The sequence below is a fragment of the Manacus vitellinus genome, unplaced genomic scaffold, assembly GCF_001715985.3.
Source record: "Manacus vitellinus isolate BGI_N305 unplaced genomic scaffold, ASM171598v3 scaffold_30_pilon, whole genome shotgun sequence".
In the NCBI taxonomy this organism is placed as follows: Eukaryota; Metazoa; Chordata; class Aves; order Passeriformes; family Pipridae; genus Manacus; species Manacus vitellinus.
Genome location: NW_021940291.1, coordinates 48,653 through 68,642, shown reverse-complemented (window position 1 = coordinate 68,642; position 19,990 = coordinate 48,653). Strand labels below are relative to the sequence as shown.

General features: G+C 40.3%; 1 protein-coding gene across 1 annotated transcript in view; it reads right to left on the bottom strand.

The window, feature by feature from the left end:
- Nucleotides 1-429: 429 nt before the first annotated feature.
- LOC103759753 (mucin-5B) overlaps nt 430-19,990 on the bottom strand; it is a 43,396-nt gene continuing 23,835 nt past the window's right edge. Inside the window, exons 23-48 of the mRNA XM_018075969.2 lie at nt 19,437-19,673; nt 17,954-18,110; nt 17,612-17,740; nt 17,104-17,188; nt 16,861-16,898; nt 15,671-15,826; nt 14,788-14,853; nt 14,372-14,464; nt 13,439-13,680; nt 12,754-12,931; nt 12,213-12,463; nt 11,604-11,787; nt 10,871-11,063; nt 10,073-10,251; nt 9,488-9,557; nt 9,215-9,336; nt 8,789-8,820; nt 8,196-8,373; nt 7,115-7,219; nt 6,428-6,468; nt 5,691-5,813; nt 4,642-4,737; nt 3,273-3,401; nt 2,335-2,374; nt 1,548-1,671; nt 430-987 (exon numbers count right to left, since the gene is read on the bottom strand). Of these exons, the coding sequence (XP_017931458.1) occupies nt 813-987; nt 1,548-1,671; nt 2,335-2,374; nt 3,273-3,401; nt 4,642-4,737; nt 5,691-5,813; nt 6,428-6,468; nt 7,115-7,219; nt 8,196-8,373; nt 8,789-8,820; nt 9,215-9,336; nt 9,488-9,557; nt 10,073-10,251; nt 10,871-11,063; nt 11,604-11,787; nt 12,213-12,463; nt 12,754-12,931; nt 13,439-13,680; nt 14,372-14,464; nt 14,788-14,853; nt 15,671-15,826; nt 16,861-16,898; nt 17,104-17,188; nt 17,612-17,740; nt 17,954-18,110; nt 19,437-19,673 (3,423 nt within the window). The 3' untranslated portion in view covers nt 430-812. The remainder of the gene's footprint in view (nt 988-1,547; nt 1,672-2,334; nt 2,375-3,272; nt 3,402-4,641; nt 4,738-5,690; nt 5,814-6,427; nt 6,469-7,114; nt 7,220-8,195; nt 8,374-8,788; nt 8,821-9,214; nt 9,337-9,487; nt 9,558-10,072; nt 10,252-10,870; nt 11,064-11,603; nt 11,788-12,212; nt 12,464-12,753; nt 12,932-13,438; nt 13,681-14,371; nt 14,465-14,787; nt 14,854-15,670; nt 15,827-16,860; nt 16,899-17,103; nt 17,189-17,611; nt 17,741-17,953; nt 18,111-19,436; nt 19,674-19,990) is intronic.

Below are 19,990 nucleotides of genomic sequence, written 5' to 3'. Positions count from 1 at the left end.
CTTCAAGTCTCTTTCAGGTCACAGAAGACCAAATTACTCAAGTAACAGAAGCATCTGCCTTTCTTGAGTACTCCGAAGGTATTGTTGGAACATTTTGGTCACTGTCCACATAAGATACTGTCATCAGTGGCACTGGACATGCCAGCTGGGAGTCCATTATTTATAACACAAATCACAGTCGTGTAACCAGTACTGAGACTGAGAGTTTGATGCAGGTAAATAATAAAAAAAACCAGTGAGATAAGGACTCCCAATAAGAGTGCAAATATATTCATTTTGTAGTGTGTACGTAAAAAACATGTTTTTACACTTCTGATAATAGTGCTCACTGTGCTGAAGGAAAACAAAAAGCACCTTAATTTCCTCCAGTGAGCCAATCACAGCCAAAGTAGGTTCAGGACCACCAGGGAGAACACAAATGTGGCCCTGAGCCAAGTCTTGCCTCTGTCTGAACCGCAGCTGTGGAAGTGGTTATGGCTTTACGACATGCACTTTCTTCAGGTAGGACTTTTGAAAGGCATCACTGTCTTGAGAGTGTCTTGCAATAACCTTGGTTTATAAACCAGTGTGGGATTAAAGACATTAGCCACCTTGCCCCATTAGCAGCATCACTGAAACAGGAGAACAAGTCCTCTTTGAAATGCAGTTTATTCTACAAACATTTAGAGTAAAATCTCAGCTAATTTCCATAACTGCATATAATACCAGAAAGAAAAAGCACTAGTATCGTCATTTGAAGGTTACTCACTACAGTTTTCTAAACTACTCACTAAACTAGTAAATGGGAGAGGAAATGTTTCCTTTAGTTATGCTCATGTTATCCTCTTTGGGCATTTTGTTTCCACACATCCACATTCATCTACATACACATATGTGAACTGGACTGTCTTATGCTTAGAGCAAATCAGTTCCACCTTCACTTTGTGACTTCTTTTTTCATGGCAGCAAGTGCATTTGTGTTCCATTTCATTGGTCTCCAAGGAATACCTATAGAAATGAGGTTTTTCACATCAGTATGCTGCCTGTTATGTTCCCAAACTGATCCATATTTGCTGCTCCGAACAGAAGCACTTCTAAGGAGCAGAGGAGCAAACTTTCCCATGTATTTTTCCGCTTATTCATTACAGCCTTTCCTCAGGATGCTATTGGCCATGCAGGGCCAGATCCTCTGACACCAATGGGGAAAACCCCAGTAACTTCAGTGGATTTGGGAGTAGGTCCATTTTGGCAAGACAGAAAAGAACAACTCATGCACAGAACACAGGGCAGGAAAAATCTTCAGTAAATACCACAGCTGTTCAAAAGCCACACAATGACATATTTAAGAGCATGTTTAATAAATTTTGCTGATGTCTTTCCAGAGGGACCTCTTTTCCTAGCTAAGATAAGGCCCTCCTATCACACTGAAGACATTGCTAATGGCTGCTGTTCTGCACTCCCAGTTCCCCAACCAGGTCCTTTTAAAAAGCAGGAAGCTGCAGCCCACTGGTAACAAGAACCCAGAAAGACCAGCCATGGGGGAGGATAGAGAAAGGTTTCCTACTTACACAGAATAGGTACTGCACATCCCTTCACAAAAGGGCATTGGGACTGGAGCAGCTGATCTACAGTTCTCATGCACGATATACTGCTCTTTCACGTTGCGTTTGCATTTGTGCGGCAGGTCGATACCTGAGCAGAAGAACACTTCTGTTAGACCTTTTCAGACTGAGGAATAAATGTTTTGAAAGGTATCTGCTAGTAAACCAAGGGTAGATCATCCTAGTAAAACTTTTTACAGTTCAAATGCATAACTGAAACCACAACTGAGAGTGCAAAGAGGCAGTAATTGAGCAAAACAATTTCCCGCTGGTCGAGGTACTTTTCCACTTGTAGACTAGCTTTAATCATGCAAAGATACTGTTGAACCAAGACCTAAAAGAGACATGAAGGGTTCTGGTTTTACTAAAATTGCTATAAATTACATTCATGACTCTATTGCAACCTAAGATTTGAGTGGATGCTACAGAAAAAAAGACCTTCCTTTCTATGCAATTTTCCAATGGAATAACACAAAGAATATTTTCTACAAATTTTTGTATCAAGAGTATTTTTCAAGCTAACAGTATTTCAATTATTTAAAAATACAGAAAAGATGTTAAAAAATTAATGTCCCCATTGAAAGAATGTGGCAGATTTTTAGTCTCAGCTGAGAGGTAAAAAACAGTTCTGTTGCTGTAAAACTGTCTTCCAGTCTATGGAAACTTTGGACTCTCAGTGCATGCAGAAACAGGACTACAAGTAGGAAGAAGCAAACAGGATTGGAATAGAGAATCAGTGATTTAATGCACTCACATGTCTTACAACAGCCATCTGAAGTCACATCAACTGTCCCCTGTATTGAAAGTAACCAAAACAGTTAGTTCAGGTGTAGGTATTGCTAAGGAGATAGTAGCAATTCTGAGAGTTCCATTATATTCCCTTATCTCTAATCAATGCAGATTCCCCATCAGATCTATTTGTGTACCAATTATATATAAAACTGCTTAAAAAAAACTAAATCAAACCAAAACAAACCATCAAGTAAGGAAGGGAATTAACTTTCTTAAAACTATACACCCTCCTACAAGCCAGGTTAGATGTCCTGGCCTGACCTTATGCAGGTCTTATTGAAGTCAGCTTAAGAACCCCAGCCCCAGAGAATGACAGCTGCTCCTGGAGTTGAACAGCCTGGCCTACGTGGAGCCTGTGCCAAAGCTAACTCAAGTACATGGCTTTTCTTGGCTCTGCTTTGATTTTCAGATCTGCTGTGAAGTCCCAAAATGCTTCTGAAAGTTACTGGAAACCACTAATAGATGAAAACCAGGGTGTGAATGATACCCCTTCCTCATTCATGTTCCACTTCTTTGCTTAATGATACACCACATATCAGAAGGCACTGTGTTCATCAGACCCCCAAGGATCTATGGTGAGTTACTATTTGTTCAATTGCATTTTATAACACTGATGTTTCTCAAGTGATGAAAAACCCCACCTTGCTATTGCCCCAATACCCTTCTCTTTCAAGTTCCAGTTCTTATCCCATAGCAATGTGAACTGTGCAGGTTTGTTTGCTTTACTGCCATGGCACACTTCATTTAGGCTGAAAAAGCACATTTCCTTCAAACAAGGATGACCAGCTCAGAAAGATCAAGAAATACTGAAATGACTCATTCAAAACAGTAAAGACAACTCCCAGGCCAGCAGCATTATGGTTCACTCCTGAAGTCTTTCTCTGGCTGTAAGATACTTACTGGCACACAGTTTGCTTCTTCAAATGGTAGGCAGACTTTTATCATACTAGTCAAGGAAAACTGGCCCGCTGATTCAGTGCATGTGTACTGAGTACAGTTATCATATGGATCTTTATAACTTTTTCCAACCTGATAAAAACAGGAAAAAAAACCCCAAGCCAATATAGTATAGCAATAAAAATAGAATACTGCAACAGTAATACAATCAATGAACTGGCAGAGGGACTGGGTTGTTCATATTACTCTGAAAGGGCTGAGATGTCTGCAACTCACATCTTCAAAGCTCACCCACCACTAGCCTATGCAAAATCCCTTCTGAGGCCAGCCAGCGGGAAAGAATGAGAAGCTGGTAGCAGAATGAGCATAGAGGTATGAGCAGAAATGCCAGAAGATAGGTGTGTTAATGTTTGTGGGCTAAAATATACACAAAAAGAAAAATAACTCTTTTAAAAGGTTTGAACAGTTTTCATTTTTAGTAGATGGAAGAATACAAAAAAGTGTGAAAAAGGACAAAAGTCTTTGCAATAGAGGTTAATGGGTAACAGCAAAGCCTCCTCATGGAAAGAAAAAAATTGTATATTGGAACAGGAGAATCTAGCTTGCAAGATTAATTATCAAACAATAAAAGGATGAAATAGAAAATATGCAGGAGAGCTACCAGAGAAGCAATAGCATACAAGACAATAGTCACTGGTCGAAACAACATCATTAACCATTCACAGGAGTAGCAGACTGTAATAAAACCAAAGAGCTAGAATCGTGGAATCATAGAATCATTAAGGGTGGAAAAGACCTCCAGGATCATCAAGTCCATCCTTTAAAGGCTTGGTTCATTGACTACACAACTCCACACTCACAAGACATGGTGTATTACCTCAGGGTGTTACCAAGTCACTACACTGCAGTAGCTATTAATTTCTGCCTCAGCAAATTCAGAACTAGTGGTAGTACAGCCATGTGAGCTTGCTCACACTATTTACCCCTGTATGTGCAGAGAAAGAAAATGAAACTGTTTCCAGATTGGAGCAGTATCATGTGAAGCCTGTTCATGTATCTCTGCAAGAGCACTATTACACAATGTCATCATTCCTTCCAAATTCTTTCTTGCTATTCCATGTCAGGATAAAGGGGGCGGGGGGGAGACATGATTTCCATTCCTACCCAAGATACATAATTTTCAACACAATAGTGCCTGTGAGATGCACACAGTGGAGACCAGCTGTATAAACATCTACCTTTACTTTGGAAACACAGATATTTTTACATCTCCTAGAGATCCTCCCAGCCTTAAAATGCATTGCACTGGGAAAAAAAATGCTGAGGTCTTTTTGGTAATTCAATCTTTTGTGCAAAGCAAGGGAGTGCTTACCTCAATGGTCACATTGCCAAATGGAAAATTTGCCACACATGCCACTTGCTGGCACTGGCTGCAGCACTGACCCTCCTCTTCCACATAGCGAAAGCCCTGTGGAAATAAAGTTTCCATTTATCCATGTTAACTGATGTCATATTCATGAAGCATCTTTGGATCAAAACTACACTGAAGACGACAGAGGAAATGAGCCAATCTCCTGGTTTCATCTTTGTTGTCTTTAGAAAACTGTTGGAACCTCTTTAAGTCTGACAAGCAAAGCCGGTAATTTTTCTCCCTTATTGAACAGTGACTACTGGACACTTCAGTTGCCATGAAGACTCTGTCATTGGTTATTCTTCTTCAGGCTAACACACAAGACAGGCCAGATATATTAACTCAGCATATAATTACTTAAATATTAATTCAGCACATGATTACTCTGCCACTAGTGCTTAGTCTGATATCATTATCAACAAGAACTATTGCTGCCAGACATGTTAAGATTCCCTCCCCTGTGTTTTAGGTATCCATTGGTCTCTCAGTGGGTGTGGGTGTGGCTGGCTTCAGGGTAAAAGACAATTAAAGGTTCTGTCCATTTTTAATACTGGTGGATCTGGCCTTATCTGGGCATGAATGGAAAAGCTGTTTATATTCAGTAATAGACTGAACTGGTTTTGTGCTGATTCTCACAAATACCGAGAAGTAGCAGAGTACTCTCAGCTCACAAGTACTGAGAACTGTCTGGAAAAATACAGACCACTGCACAGTTTCTTCACAACCTTAATTTTTGATCTGACAATGGTCAGTGCCAACAGAATGGTACAAACATCTTTCAGCACTCAAATTTTAATAGGTTTAAAATCATTTTCCCTTAGAGCATCTTTCCAAGGGTGACCTCTTAAATTTGCTAAAGCAAAAATAATTTGGCACCTTAAAAAGGACTTTACAAAAAAAATAACAGAAGAGTCTATCCTGCTATCTTGCAGTGAGAAAGCAGTTACGCTATCCTGGTTTCAGAGTATATCCCTTCTACAGCCATTGTTCCTGGTCAAGGAGGTGCTGACCTGCTGGCAGGTGGTTTGGCATTTCACTGGAAGACACTGGATGAGGTTGGTCTGTGTCACGAGATCCTGCTCATCTGTGCACACACAGTTCTCACAAGAGCTTTTAGGCACCATTGCTCCTGGCTGGAAACACAGGGGGAGAGAGAAGGCAGGCCATGACAAGAATTCAGAGGGTTCTAGAATAAACATCCCCCTTGACTATCAAAAAATTAATGCTTATGAGGTTTACTTTTGGAAGAACTTCCTGAAATGAATACTTCCAGATCTCTAAAACCTCACAATCGGTATCACAAAACGAACACAAGGCTGACACTCCCAAGTGCATCAATGATGTCAAATGAGTTATTTCATAAATTCCATGCATCTACTTTTGCTCAGTTTGACATAGAAATTAATCTTGCAACACTCAGTGAAGTTTAAAATTTGTATTCAATCATAATTCTGACCTATTGACTCTAAAACATAGGTAAGATCTCATCTAGAAAGCAGTTACTGGTCTTTAACACTACCTATTCACTAATCTATCACAGAATCACAGATTACTTGGGGTTTGAAGGGACCTCTGCAGGTTATCTAGTCCAGTGCCCATTTCCAGTAGTACATAAGACTATTGGCAGAGAAAAATTACCAGCCATTCTAATCCTGCTTTTTGTATAAGTATTGGCAATAGCAACTTCAGAAAATTCTGACTCAGGCAGCATTAACTTGTGGAAAGAAGTGTCTGGAAGAAGACCTACCTTAAATTCAACTCCTTCAGAAACACATACACCTTTTGGTACTGTAAAAAAAAACAAAATGAAAAGGATGTGCTAGGAATGATGCAAATAGTTAATGTAGTCATCTCTGAATTGTGAGTGATCCAGAGAAGTTAAAGAGTAGAACTGAACTTAATAGCCCACACAAACACGGGAAAAAAGTAACTAGTACATGGTGCTTATTGTTATTCAGAAGCCCACATATTATTCAGAAGTCCACATCTGCTTAGATGTCATGCAGGAAGTGGGAGGTAATTCTATATCCTGGAATTTTCCATAAGGTAAAATCTATTTACCTCGTGGTTTTTTTACCCACACTTGAAATTACTTGACCTTTTCTTCAGTGTTAACCACCTTGCTGCTAACAAAGCCAGAGCGAAGCTGGCTCATGTATGTGCATCTAGAAATGTAACTTGGAAGCAGAGCTTCTGGATGGGTTCAATTTAACCATCATTCATAATCTGATCAATAGCTTACACTCACTGAATACTGGCTACAGAGAACCTACACCAGTTACTTCAACTCCAAAAGAAAAAGGAAAAAAAAAAGCACCACTTGTAAAGGCTGATAGAGAAGGGAAGAGGCTATCACTTATGATTTTAACTCATTCAGCAAAAAATTACATAATTCAAGGAATAAAAAAACACCTTCAAGAAACAAGGTACTTACTACAGGAGAAGACAGGACAACAACCATCCTCAGATATAGCAACCACTGGTTGGAAACCTAAGTCACATCCTGTTTTGTTGATAATGCAGGTTCTTATATCACATTCTGCAATAGATAACAGAGATAAACTAAGCCAAAGCATCCCATCCAGCAGCGTTACTTGCAGACAAAGCCTGAACATCCAAGAAATTGTGTAGAAATAGATGATTCTTGCATCACACATTTTCGGAGTTTGGGACATGTTCAGGTGAAGTTTGCTCCATTGTAAAGCTCTTCCTTGGACATATATTTATGGCCCTTGTTCCTGCTTCTCTTCCACCACTGGATGTCATCTCTAAAAAACTAAACACTCTTAGACAAGTGACAGGGAAACAAGTTGCAGTAAAGATAAATGAGGCAGAGAGTGAAAAAATAAAGAGGCAGTGGATGAGAGCCAGAAATGCAAAGGTTGGGAGGGACATGCAAGGCAAAGGACCTCGACAATGTCCACTGCTCCCTTAAGGCCTCCAAGGAGCCAAATGGACCTCTTCCTGGTAGATTGAAGGGATGAGGAACAGAAAAAACATCCCACCACCATTGTCAGGATCCCCTGTCCTACGTCTTCCTATAGGTGCTGGGAATGGCCAGCGTTAGGAGCAGGCTAGTCTTGTGCTGTGGTGGCATTTGAGACTGGGAGGATGCAAATGCAAAGGTGAGGGCAAACATATATCAGGAACATCCACAGGAAGCCTTAGGGGAGCCTGGAAGATAAACCTATCTTCCCTTACTGGAGGGGTCTCTGTGAAAGGATTATCCTCTCATCTCAGGACAAGAGCCAGAGGATCCTGTGAAGCACCTGGTAGTCCAAATGATCTATGGGGAATATTCCACTGTAAGCATCTGTCAGGTCAGGGCACTAATTTAGAATACAAGTTGGACCAGAGGAGTTCTGTTCCGATAGCAAGAGCTCCTGGCATGTAGATAGAAGAAATGACGACTTCAGTGTTTATTTGAATCTGGTATCCTTGGGATACCAGATCTCACTGGAGGATTACTACTGAAGGCATGATGCCACATTATGACATGTGAACCATCTACTCACCACAGACAGTCTCTGTGCAGCATGGGTCATCCAGACGTGGTTTTGTTTTGCGTACAAAGCCCTCTTTTGTGCAGTTGATGGGTGGAGATTTAGCACAAGGGCGGGGGAAGCAAGAGATATTCAAGGTCGCTTCATCACAAGTACAGTATTGACAGTCATGCTCCCAAGCCTCTCTAGGCTATGAAAACAATAAGGATAGCAGTTCAGAGAGCAAAAACTGGAAATATTATATCAATGAATGCCTGCTGCAAGACAGTGCAGGGCTGAGTTCAAATCCCGGAGGGATGCGAAGGGAACAGTAAGAAAAAATCCTATTATTTGCCACCTTCCTCTGCTGGTTTATGTGTTTGCAGAAGGCAAGCCTGGTAGTTCTACCAAGAAACCAATTCCCACAAACTGCTATTTCTGCTTCTATGCCTCAAATGATTAACTGCACTTCTGCAGTTAATAAAATCTGCTGTTTTCCTTCCCAGTGTCTTTGCAGTTCACTGGTTTTTAAGCTTAGAATTAGAAGAAACAACTCATGCAGCCATTTTTACAGGAGGTCACAGAACCCAGATATAGTATAAAGACAGTATTTTCCTTTCTCTTACCTGTTTCACTGACCCATCTTGTGCAGTGCAGCCTGTAAAATGAATTACATGTTACTTTAATGACAACTGAATCAGGGAAAACAAGAGAAGCAGGAAGACAAGAACAGAAGGAAAGTCTTCAAATCTGAGAAACAACCACAAAGAGAAAGAGGAATCCAGAGTTCAAAGTCACAGGTTGTATACCCAAAAAAATCTTCCCCCAAAAAACATTCTTCCCTCTGTTCTTTCGAAAGTTGCACCTCCTGCATAAGAACAGGCAGAAACTGTCAATCTGAAATGCTTCCAGCCTAACTAGAAAGAGTCAGTATCAAGGTCTCCCCTCGTTTCCTCTGTGCCCAAAATACCCCCCTTAAAGTGCACTTCTAGTGAGGATCTTACCCACCCCCCTTTCCCCCTTCCCATCACACCATTTAAATTATTTCTTACCACAAACAGAAGCGCAAATGCCATCATGATCATTCAGCAGAGTTTTCCCATCAGGACAGTAGCATCCCTCAATAAACACTGATGTGTTATTTTGGGAGGGGAGGGTGTCCATAACGACTTCTCTGCACAATTAGAATATAAACAGGAATGAATGAGAGGCAGAAATGTAGCCCAGGGCAATCAGACACCTAAATCCCATGGGAATGTGAACTTCAAATTTCCCTGTCAATTTTCACATCATGGACTTGAAAAATGCCTTAGGAAATGACCCACCTGCTGAAGCAAGTTTTTCTTCTTGCTTCACCACATGGCTTGTACACCTGATCCCGAGGACAGATGGCCTCTGTGGAGCATTGCAACACACAAGTTAAGCAGTCCAGACCCACGTGTACCCTTCAGTGCACAGCGGGCAAAGCGCCCGCGCTATCACAGCCCACCTCGTGGGCCCGCACAGCCCAGGCTCCTGCCCAGAGAGGGGGTCCCTGCAGCTTCACCAAGACGGGCCAAAGGATTCAGCAAGGTCTAGCGACAGTACTAGCAGAGCTCACCCCGGAATCGCGGGGTCCCCCTGAGCAGGACGGAGCACGCAGAGAGAAGCGGCGTGTTGCCATCTAGTGCCGAAGCTTTAGGAAGCACATCGGAGTCAGCTGAGCAACTCGGGAGACAACACGGGCCTGTTTTCCCCTTGTTTTGCATCAGTTCTGGGCTGGAACAACCTTTTTATTTGTTCCTGCTTTTTCCCAGGTCCAGAGCAGCTCAGAAAATATTGAAGCCTGATGATGTGGAGGACCATAAGCAAGCATGTAGGTGAGAACGGACCAGACCTGCTTCACCACTAGCAGTGTTTCCTAGACTTACCACACTGGCCATTCGCCTGCCTCCTCCAGTCCACGCAGACCCCGTGGAGCCCGCACAAGGCTGCGTACGTCTGCATGCTCTGGCACTCGGTGCTGGGGTGCTCTTCTGAGCACCCACTGGCCACACACGCCTCATAGTAGGGCTGTGGGGGGACCACGCCGTGGCACTCAGTCAGGGTCCTTCACAAAGGAGACAGACCTTGGGTGACTTTCAAGGAAGAATTCAAGAAGCAAACCATCCACACCCAGGCAAAGCCTCAAGGTAAAGATACAACTACAAATTGCTCTTGTAGGCAATGTACCCACACAGCTTAAATAAGAATGAGCTTTACTTCCCATTTTTATAATGCTTTGATAGGAAGCAATTTTATGTTAGGCTGAGACCTGCAAAGGCTCCTGCACAGCTCATAGCTATAAATCTATATGCTGACATTTTTATATTAGCATGTTTATAAATTCTGTTTTAAAGCACAAAATTATTTTAAAAACAGACAGACACGCTTACTATATTTTGATTCTGTATCTTTCAGAGCTTTCAGATACTGAATCTCCAGAACTGACAGGCAGAGGGAGTGCCAAGTGGAAGACACTATTAAGGCAGGACTGATTTTGATGATGCAGCTGAAAAATATCTGCCAAACTCAGTAACACTCACACATCAGTTCACTGCTCAGTTTCACAAGGTATGCAAGACTTCATATTTTCATCATACCCTGTAATCAGTTCACCCAAGCCATGTAGTAAAACACGAAATTATCTTGTGGACATATTCTGCTGATACTTTTGGGAGTTGTCTTACCAGATGATTTTACACAGATTAGAAGGCTCACAGTGCTGGGGATATTCAGTCTTAGCTGGTTTTGAGACACCTGGATTGCAGTATCTGTTGGTAGGATATGGTACTTTCCAATCTAATGCCATGTCTTTGAAGGACTCAATAACCTCACCATTCCTCTTCAGAGCATCATCAGGCTTCTGGTTGGTGCAAGTACCTGGTAGCAATATAAAAGCAAAGTGACAATTCAAGCTCAGTTGATGCTGATGAAGCTGTTTTTAGAGAACATTTGGATGGAAGTTCATGTCTTTGTGGGAAGGTAACAACATGTGGGGTCCTGGATAAGTTCACGAAAACTTTTTGTAGGAAGAGAAGGCTAGAAGAAGTAGTTTGACAGTTACTCATGAAAACCAGAATTGACATGTTGGTTGATACATTTCTCTGGGTGGCCAAATCAACTGATGGCTCTGTCTAGGATAGGACTGTCCAGACTTTTTTACATTCCCATATAGAGTATATATGTTCAAGAGGAAGGGCTTAGAAAAAGTCTGCCTCCATCCACCAATAATGAAACGATGTGACTTAAAACTCTATCTCCTGACAGTGTCTTTCCACTAAATAGTGATAAATTTATTACAATTTGTGAAAAATAGAAATCAATGGAGTTGCAAGCATTTAGAGATGTTTACAAGGGGATGAGTGAAAGAAGGAGGAAAATTTATTGCATTCATTATTGTCAGCTGATGAGGACACTCACCACATAGTCCCATGGTATTATTATAAAACTTTCCAAAAGGGAGTTTTATGTAAAATGCAAGTTGACTGTAGGACACATAAACCTCTAATTCAGGTATTTCAATTATGGCATAAAGTCCAGAACTGGTTATCCTGATACCATTCTTGGAAATGTCTGGAACAACTTTTTCATTGTTAAACAAAATCTAAAAAGAAGAGAAACAAAAGGTCTCCATGAACACTCTCCTGTTAAGTAAGTTAAATGATCTGTGCAACTTGAAAGCTGAGCAGTACAAATTCGGACCTTAGGTGCACCAAATTAAGTCTTTCAAAGACAGTTATCTAAGCAGTTTCTAAGATTATTTTTAACATGTCATAATTTATATTTGAGTGCTCATATCAAGATAAAACCCACAATTTTCAATTACGTGATCTTTTCCTGGATTTTTAGAATATAAAAGTTTTTGTTGATACAAAGCAAAAAAGAGAGAAAACAATGCAATTACATTTCCTACCCATTCCATATTTTACAAGCTTCATCCTTTGTTGTGGCAAGATGTTTAGCAGTACAGTAAACTACAGTAACTATGGCAAAATAATATTGAAAATTCATTTTAATACAATACTTTACCAAATTTGTTTTTTTTCCATGTTCCATTGCTTGTGTCAGAATAACAGTAGAGTTGGAGTAAAAAATGATAAGGGACATTGAACAAATTGCTCCATCAATGGCACCACAGTAGTAGTTGTCTATGTGAATCCAAAAATTGTGAGAGTCAGGATGAATTGACTTCACAAGGACATAGGTGCAGTTTTCTTTAAAATGATAATATGTCCCATCAAAAGTCACATAATGTTCGTTTCCCCATCCACTGCAAATACCTGGAAGACAGAGTGACAGTCTTGAAGTTTGGCTTATAAGCTTCCTGCAAGTATAAGCTGGTTTTAACTCTTTTACTTGCATCCAGTGAGAGCCTAAATAACCAGTTTCATAAAGAAAAACTAGCCTAACAGGGACACTCCTATCCACTTGTAATGGCCAATGTTTTAGATGGCATTTCTGTTCCATTTTATCCTACTGAAATAATATGAATGTAATATAGATGTTGACCACATAGACTTATCCTTCTTGGATACATAACATAAATTTCAGGCATTTTTCTGCCACTTACACTGACATTCGAAGACTTCACAGCAACCGGTTTCATCGTAGTGTTTTGTGAACGGGAAACCATTGACACAGAGTTTCAGTTGCTGAGGAGGGCAAGTCATGCTGGACAATTTGATGTTGTTTCCTTCTCCCAGGCAAGTGGCAGTCTGGCAGCGTCCAAAATTCCATGTTTCATTAAACTATTGATGGATTGAAAAAAAAAAAAAAAGAGGAGAGGCATATAACAACGTAATGTAACAAAATCTTTAAAATCACGCACAGCGACTGTGTTCTATTCAGTTAATTGTCTAGCATGGCAAGAGTTGGCATCTACTCTGTGTCTGGAAACCAGGCAATACAAAACATATAGCAACCAACAGAGCCTTAATATCTACTTTTTGTATAGGACTAAATATTATAGGACTTTTGATCATGGGATATGGCCAGATGTGATTTCCTAGTCTTTGTTCAATTTGGGAAGCTCTGCCCACATGCAATCATTTAGATGTTTCAGGTGAACAGAAAAATCTTCAACTTATTCTCTCAGTGGAGGTTTCTGGCATAAGTCTAAATCATCTAATTCAGCCACACCTATAGTACAGCTGTAGTGGTGGATACCAGCATCAGAGGAGAACACCAGATCTTGGCTGCAGACAGTGCATGAATGATGAATGATGAAACACCTGGACTTCTTCCTAGTCTCTCACCTTTCTGGGAGGAATGAGTGCGAGACAATCGCTCACAGGAGCCCTTGTGGAAGCAGGAACTTGGTTTGTTGCACTGGGAGTAGATATTGGTGGACAGGTTTCAGAATCTGGATCACAGCTCTTGGCGGTCTCAATATGACCAATTTTACACTCTGCCCAAATTAATTCAATCTGACACAATTTATTGCAGACAGAATAAGCACAACGATCCGATATATTCACTGGCAGAGAAACATTTTCTCCTGCAAGGCCAAAACCCAACTGTTAGCACCAGACTGTACATGAAATTTCTAACTCCCAAGGCCTATGCATCACAGATCAGCTACGTATCAGCCCTGGATTTAACTATCTGGGTCTGCCTGTATCCAGCAGCCACATTTAGGTGTGACTGTCTGTCTGCAGCACCTTGAAATTAATAACTAAACAGGAGCTCAATTCATCCAAATGGCAAAGGCTGAGGGAGGGCCACAAGTGGCTTATCTGAAATTCTGCTCTTAAGTACATTAGCAGGAGTTGAAAATGAGTACAAGAGGAGGGAATACTCAATACATCACTGAGTGTATCTGGGGTCTTCACAAACACAAAACAGGAGGTAAGCGGATCAGGAGCTACTAATAGAAGAAGAACAGTCTTTCCTCCCCTGTTTTTGGAATATTACTGTGGGTTACAAGCTTGTGTTCAGCAGTTTGGGATTCAGGTCTCTGCTGACATTAGCATCTGCTATAAGTTTCCTTACACTAGAGATATTCAAACCAGAACAAAGTTACTGAATGTGAGAGAGTTGTACTTCTGAAGCTGTTAGTTACAGTTTAAAGACACAACTTCCTGTGTCTGACTGCAACAGGCAGAATGAGCCCTTGCTGAAGCATCTTTATCTAATAGTACATCTTTCCACATCAATGGTGCAGAACAAAAATTTGCATAGTTTCTCACCCATTTGTATCAATTGCCCATTGTCATTGCAGAAGCAGGGAGTGGCTACCATTGGCGATGGAGGTGCAGATGTTACAGTCTGAGTATGTAGTTCTGCAGGAAATGAAATCAATTAATATTCAAATGCTCTGCTACTCTACTTTCAAGCTCTAAGACATCTATTACGTTCTTTACAACCACACAAAAAAAAAAAGGAAAACATAATCTTTTTTTTACCCCCACTACATTCTATACATGTACACACTAAAACCATCCTCTCTGTATTTATATACACTTTCTCTATTACACAGTATGGTGCTATAATACAAACACACTTCCACTTGTAGGGAGTTTTATATATACATGCATAAAATACAATAAATCCCCCTTCTACTCTCACTTAATCATTCCAGTTTTCTAATCCTGCAGTACTTCACCTGACTTTGGAGAGGTGATTTCCAGTGGCACTCCATTTGGCTTTTCTAAGCTTTGTGGCAAAGAAACTGTTGGTTTAAATACAGACAGATCATATAGACATTTTACTATGCCACCTACACTCTGCTTTCAATAATTCTTTCCTACCTACTACTTCATTATACTTCTTATTTCACTTGTTATCACTTAGCAAATACCAAACACACAGGGTCACTATCAAGTCTTTAGTTCTTCGACTTATGTGAGTACAGATGCTGACTTTTAATATTCCTTGTAGTCTTTGTATAACTTGCTACCAGGATAAAACACATTTTTTTTGGCCACTTATTTTATTTGCCATAATCATGTGACAAAATTCCCACGTTTCTTTCTCTCTTTTTACTTCCTACTTTCTGCTCTTTCACCTTCTCTTCACTCTGCAACTTATCTTTTGGAAAGGGAGATAACTGCCAGGCAGCTTTATTTTCATGTTCCAGTTACCCATTTGAGACTCACTTATTTCAATGCAGAAAACAGTACAATAAGAACCATGCTGTGATATAGGTGATAAGAAAGAGAAAAACAAGGTTTGAAAGTATGAAATATTGAGACTACCCCAGTGTCAACTATGATATGCCGAAAATTATTGTAAAATCTGTACTGAAAAATGGCCAAATCTCTCTTTACCTCACTGACAGTAAGGTCAGTAAGAATCTATAAAAATTACACTTTTGGTCCTCAGTACAAGATCCACAAGCTCTGATCCCTCATTTTTGAAACTTCAATAGTCTTAAATTCTTTGCTTGTCCTAGACACCCAGTAGAAGTCTTTTTCCAAGATGAATAGATCTTACTACCATTACAGATTTCCACAGAATCAGCACCAAACCTCTTACAGATCTAGTACCTTGTCCTGGTGTAGATGGTGTTCTGCATGTGGTAAGTGTTTTAATGATCTCTCCGTTAGGGCCACAGACAGCTTCACCGCACTCGGTCCCATACACGTGGCTGTACACAGTTTCATTTAAGGTGTAGGTCTTTCCATTGTAACAGCAAAGGCAAACTGAGGCACCAAAAGAGCAAATACCACAGTAACAGAGGACACTTGCAATACAAGTACAAATGAAAACCAAACTCTGCATTCATAGTTTTGAAATTCACAGCATCAAACATGAATAATCTGGCTAAAAAATTTTTTCAGTTTCTACTTAAGAAGCTGCACTGGTAATCTGTCACATTTATTTTAAAGTGGATTGCATTTTTCCGATTGCTGGTGTTTCTTGGAGTCAGCTTGCATAGAGCGATAACTGATTGGTAAAAGCATCAGAACTGGTATTGCCCTAACCCCACAGGGAACACAGGTGAATTCCCTCTTGGCAGGGAATGTGAGTGGGATTACTGCCTTGCTGAGTGATAGAACACTGGCTAGAAGGTGTTGCACAGCTATTTCCACCCACTAATGAGAAGCATGCAGTGATAAACAATTTCATTTAAATATATGAGAAGCTATCCAGATTTTGGATAGCTGTACATTCAGGAACCAAAGGAAATATATCTATTACTGCAAAACTGAAAATGTGTTGTTTGCTGGGTCACCTTGCATTTTGGGATGTGGTTTCTCCCAGATATAGGAATGAACTGATACCATACTTAAAGTGTGTCCTTTTGGCGCACAAATATATCTGTCATAAGCTAGCTGTCTCATCTTATTTTATGAAATTAATGGACAGGACTTTACAAGATTTGCCCTGTTCTAAAAGTATTCATTAAAACAGGTACCATGAATGGCCTGCTACAGACTAGTGTCTGTTTTCACTGACTACCAAGGAGGTGTAAAAGTGGAAAAAGTAGTATTTACCTGGATAGAATGAATCCCACATGTCATACCTCTCTCCTTCCTCTCTATGACTATCCTTTAGACAGTACTTGAGGTCAAGGCTGGATTTTCCTTATCAAAGTATATCTGTATTGCTGTGCATCCACCTATTAAACTACCTATCTGGATTCCTATTACCAGTATGTTTGAAGTAATATATTATATTGGGTTGTTTCAGTCCTATCATCACTCAGTGCATGGTGAAGGTGGTGAAAAGTTACCTTTGGAGTCTTCAGTACATAGTTTCTCTACAGGATCACTGAGGATAAAGAGAAAAGAAGACTTGTTTTATTGACTTGAATCAGTATATGGTGTAGCAATGTCTGCAACGGTATCTACTTTTACATAAAATCTGCTCCTGGAAGATTTAATAATTATTGCCACCACCTGTGATCAGTAACAAAACATTGCCTAGCTTGTCCTTTCCAGTCCTATTCCACCTTTCTCTCCATCAACTGACCTACCATGAAGTGCAGTTGGGGAGGGAGACACACTCCCTGCTCTCCTCATCAAAATATGGCTTGTCAGGACTACATTCTGGGTAACAGCCTGGAAAGTTAAAGTAAGCAAACCATTTTTAGTCTTCATTACATAAATACAGGAAAAAACATAAATACCTCTATCAGATGGAGATTTTATTCCAAAATGAACATGATTCCAGTATGAATGTTCTTTTTACTATTAGTTATCTTTCCATTCCTCTTTTTTCCTCTCTCCCAAAAGTTTTAATTAACTCTGTCAACAGATAATTATTCTTTGCAAATTTATATTGAATGGCTTTTTATTTCTCCCCATATTTAAAGGCAACAGGCAAATTATGCTACAAATGGTACCATCACATGGAGAATTAGCCTAGATAAGGCATGGTCAATGAGCTTCTGGGGCAAATGGGATAACCTTTCAGTCACCCAATGCTTAAGACATTAAAAGCAGACTAGTAGCTCTTAAAAACTGCATTAAAGGAAGAATTACCTTCTAGACTATACAGCAAGTTCCCACATTTCCCTTGTGGGTTCCTGCAGGTCCTTAGACAAGGGGCTCCACAGGGTTTATAGAACCATTCATGTTTGTCAGGTGGATTGTAATAATCACAGAATACAGCTGGAACAGAAGAATAAAACACCTGTAGGTCTCAGACACTGGGCAGGGATTATTTTTAAATCTTGTTTAAAAGATTTAAATAAGATAAACAAGATTTAAAAAGCTTGTTAATCACACATGCATTGCAATGTCAGTGTTCTGTCTCTTTATCTCCCGTGTGCCTGAGCACATGGAGCACTGCTTTTCTGTGTGCATTTTCAGGGCAATACTTACGGCAAATGGCAGGTGTTCTCCAGTTGATACAGATGCCAGCTCTGCTACAGCTTCTTGAATAAGCAGCAACTGAGGTACAGAAGCACTCACAGTCTCCCACACTGTCACAGCCACAGAAGTCAGAAACACAAGATTCATAATACGGTATTGGGTTCACCTATCAAAATAGCAACATATCTGTCACCACAGGTGTATTGGGTGCACTCTGTTTTAATGAGGGAAAAGGTTCTGAATTTCTGTCATGCACTGGAAGTTTGTGACAGGCTGGGATTGTCATGAAGGAGCTATGATATTTTACAACAGGTAGTTTTCTATTTTCACCTGCCTGGTAGAATTGGACTCTAATTCTTCTCATTCTCGTGTGTGTAATACTGTCACTTATCCTCAAAATATCTTTCCAGTGTGATTTCTCCAAGACTGAACTATCTTGCTTCAGCTTAGCACAACCATATAGCGTGCATTCTCTGAGAGACAGTGATTGAGTATAAAAAGAAATTCTGTTTCCACTGAACTTCATGTCTCTTGTGTTTTAACATGTGTTAGCATGAACTAACCAAGGAAATTAAATGAAGTTTGTTTTTAAAATGGCTTATTAAAGTGCATTGAAGCTTTGTATACACATTTTAATTAATAATTAGTACCCTCGTTTCTGTTTAAATTAATTCAATTTGTCTGAAATAAATCAAATAATTAATCTCTTCAGATAATTTGAATGAAATTCCTCAAGTACAGTAAGCAGTTTTGGGCACCACAATGTAAAAAAGACATTAAACTATTAGAGAGCATCAAAAGGAGGGCCACGAGGATGGTGAAAGATCTGGAGGGAAAGCCTTATGAGGAGCTCCTGAGGTCCCTTGGTTTGTTCAGACTGAAGAAGAGACTGAGGGGAGACTTCACTGCACTTTTCAACTTCTTTGTGAGGGGAAGTGGAGGGGCAGGTACAGATCTCTTCACTCCCATGTCAGTGACAGGACCTGAAGAAGCAGCATGAAGCACTGGAAAAGGCTCCTCAGAAGGGTGGTCACAGCACTAAGCACCAAGTTCAAGAAGCATTTGAACAATGCACTCAGGCACAGGGTGTGCTTCTTGGGGTGTCCTGGGCGGGGCCAGAAGTTGGACTTGATGATCCTGAGGGATCCCTTCCAACTCAGCATATTTTATGGTTCTGTAAGGATCACCACACAAACAGACTTACACTGACTTATCTCTGGGTTTTACGAAGAGCTACCTAACTTTTTAATTCTGCTGGCCCAGTATTATCCTCTTTATCTTCAGTTACTCAAAACAGGTACTGCTGTTTCCTCAGTACTGTGCTACAGGATTTAACGGGCATAGCTGTAAAGTGAGGTTCTGAGTGAGGTAGCCCTTGTACTCGAGGATTCTGTGTAGTAGCCCATTATAGTAAAAATATTCATGCAAATGTACTGCCAAATAGCAACAAATACCTAGTGGGAAACTACTGAGGATGACAGAACAAGATTACCTTACTGTGACAGGCTTCAAAGATATTACTCTTAATGATGCTGCAGTGCTTCTGTCCCAAGGCAGACTTGAAAGGTTGATCAGCACACAGGTCCGTCATGTTTATATTTGAGCAGGTGCTTGTTATTTTCCAGCTGTTTCCAAATTCCTGGATGCTCATCTCCATGGACTGCCCTCTGGTTGTGAAATCATTCCTTGAGCGGCCATCAAAGTCCCCACAAAGACCACAGACTTTTCCCTAGGAAGTTTGTGTAGGCACAGTAAATGGCTTGGTTATTTTGAGTGCAGCCCACTCTTTGACAGAAATAAACTATAGAACAGGTCAAGGCAAAATAGCTGCAAGTTGCTAAACAGACATCAAAAAAAGCTTAGAAAAAGCTGGACTTAAGTGACAAGAACACTCTGTTAGTGTGTTGCCAATACTGCAAAGTGTCTGGCTTTACTTTTACCTCCAAATATTTTTGAGTGTTTCATACTGACTGAACAATGAAATAAAACATAAATTATGACCTGCTTGCTGCTTCTTCTTGAACACTAAACCAAAGTCTTTTCTGA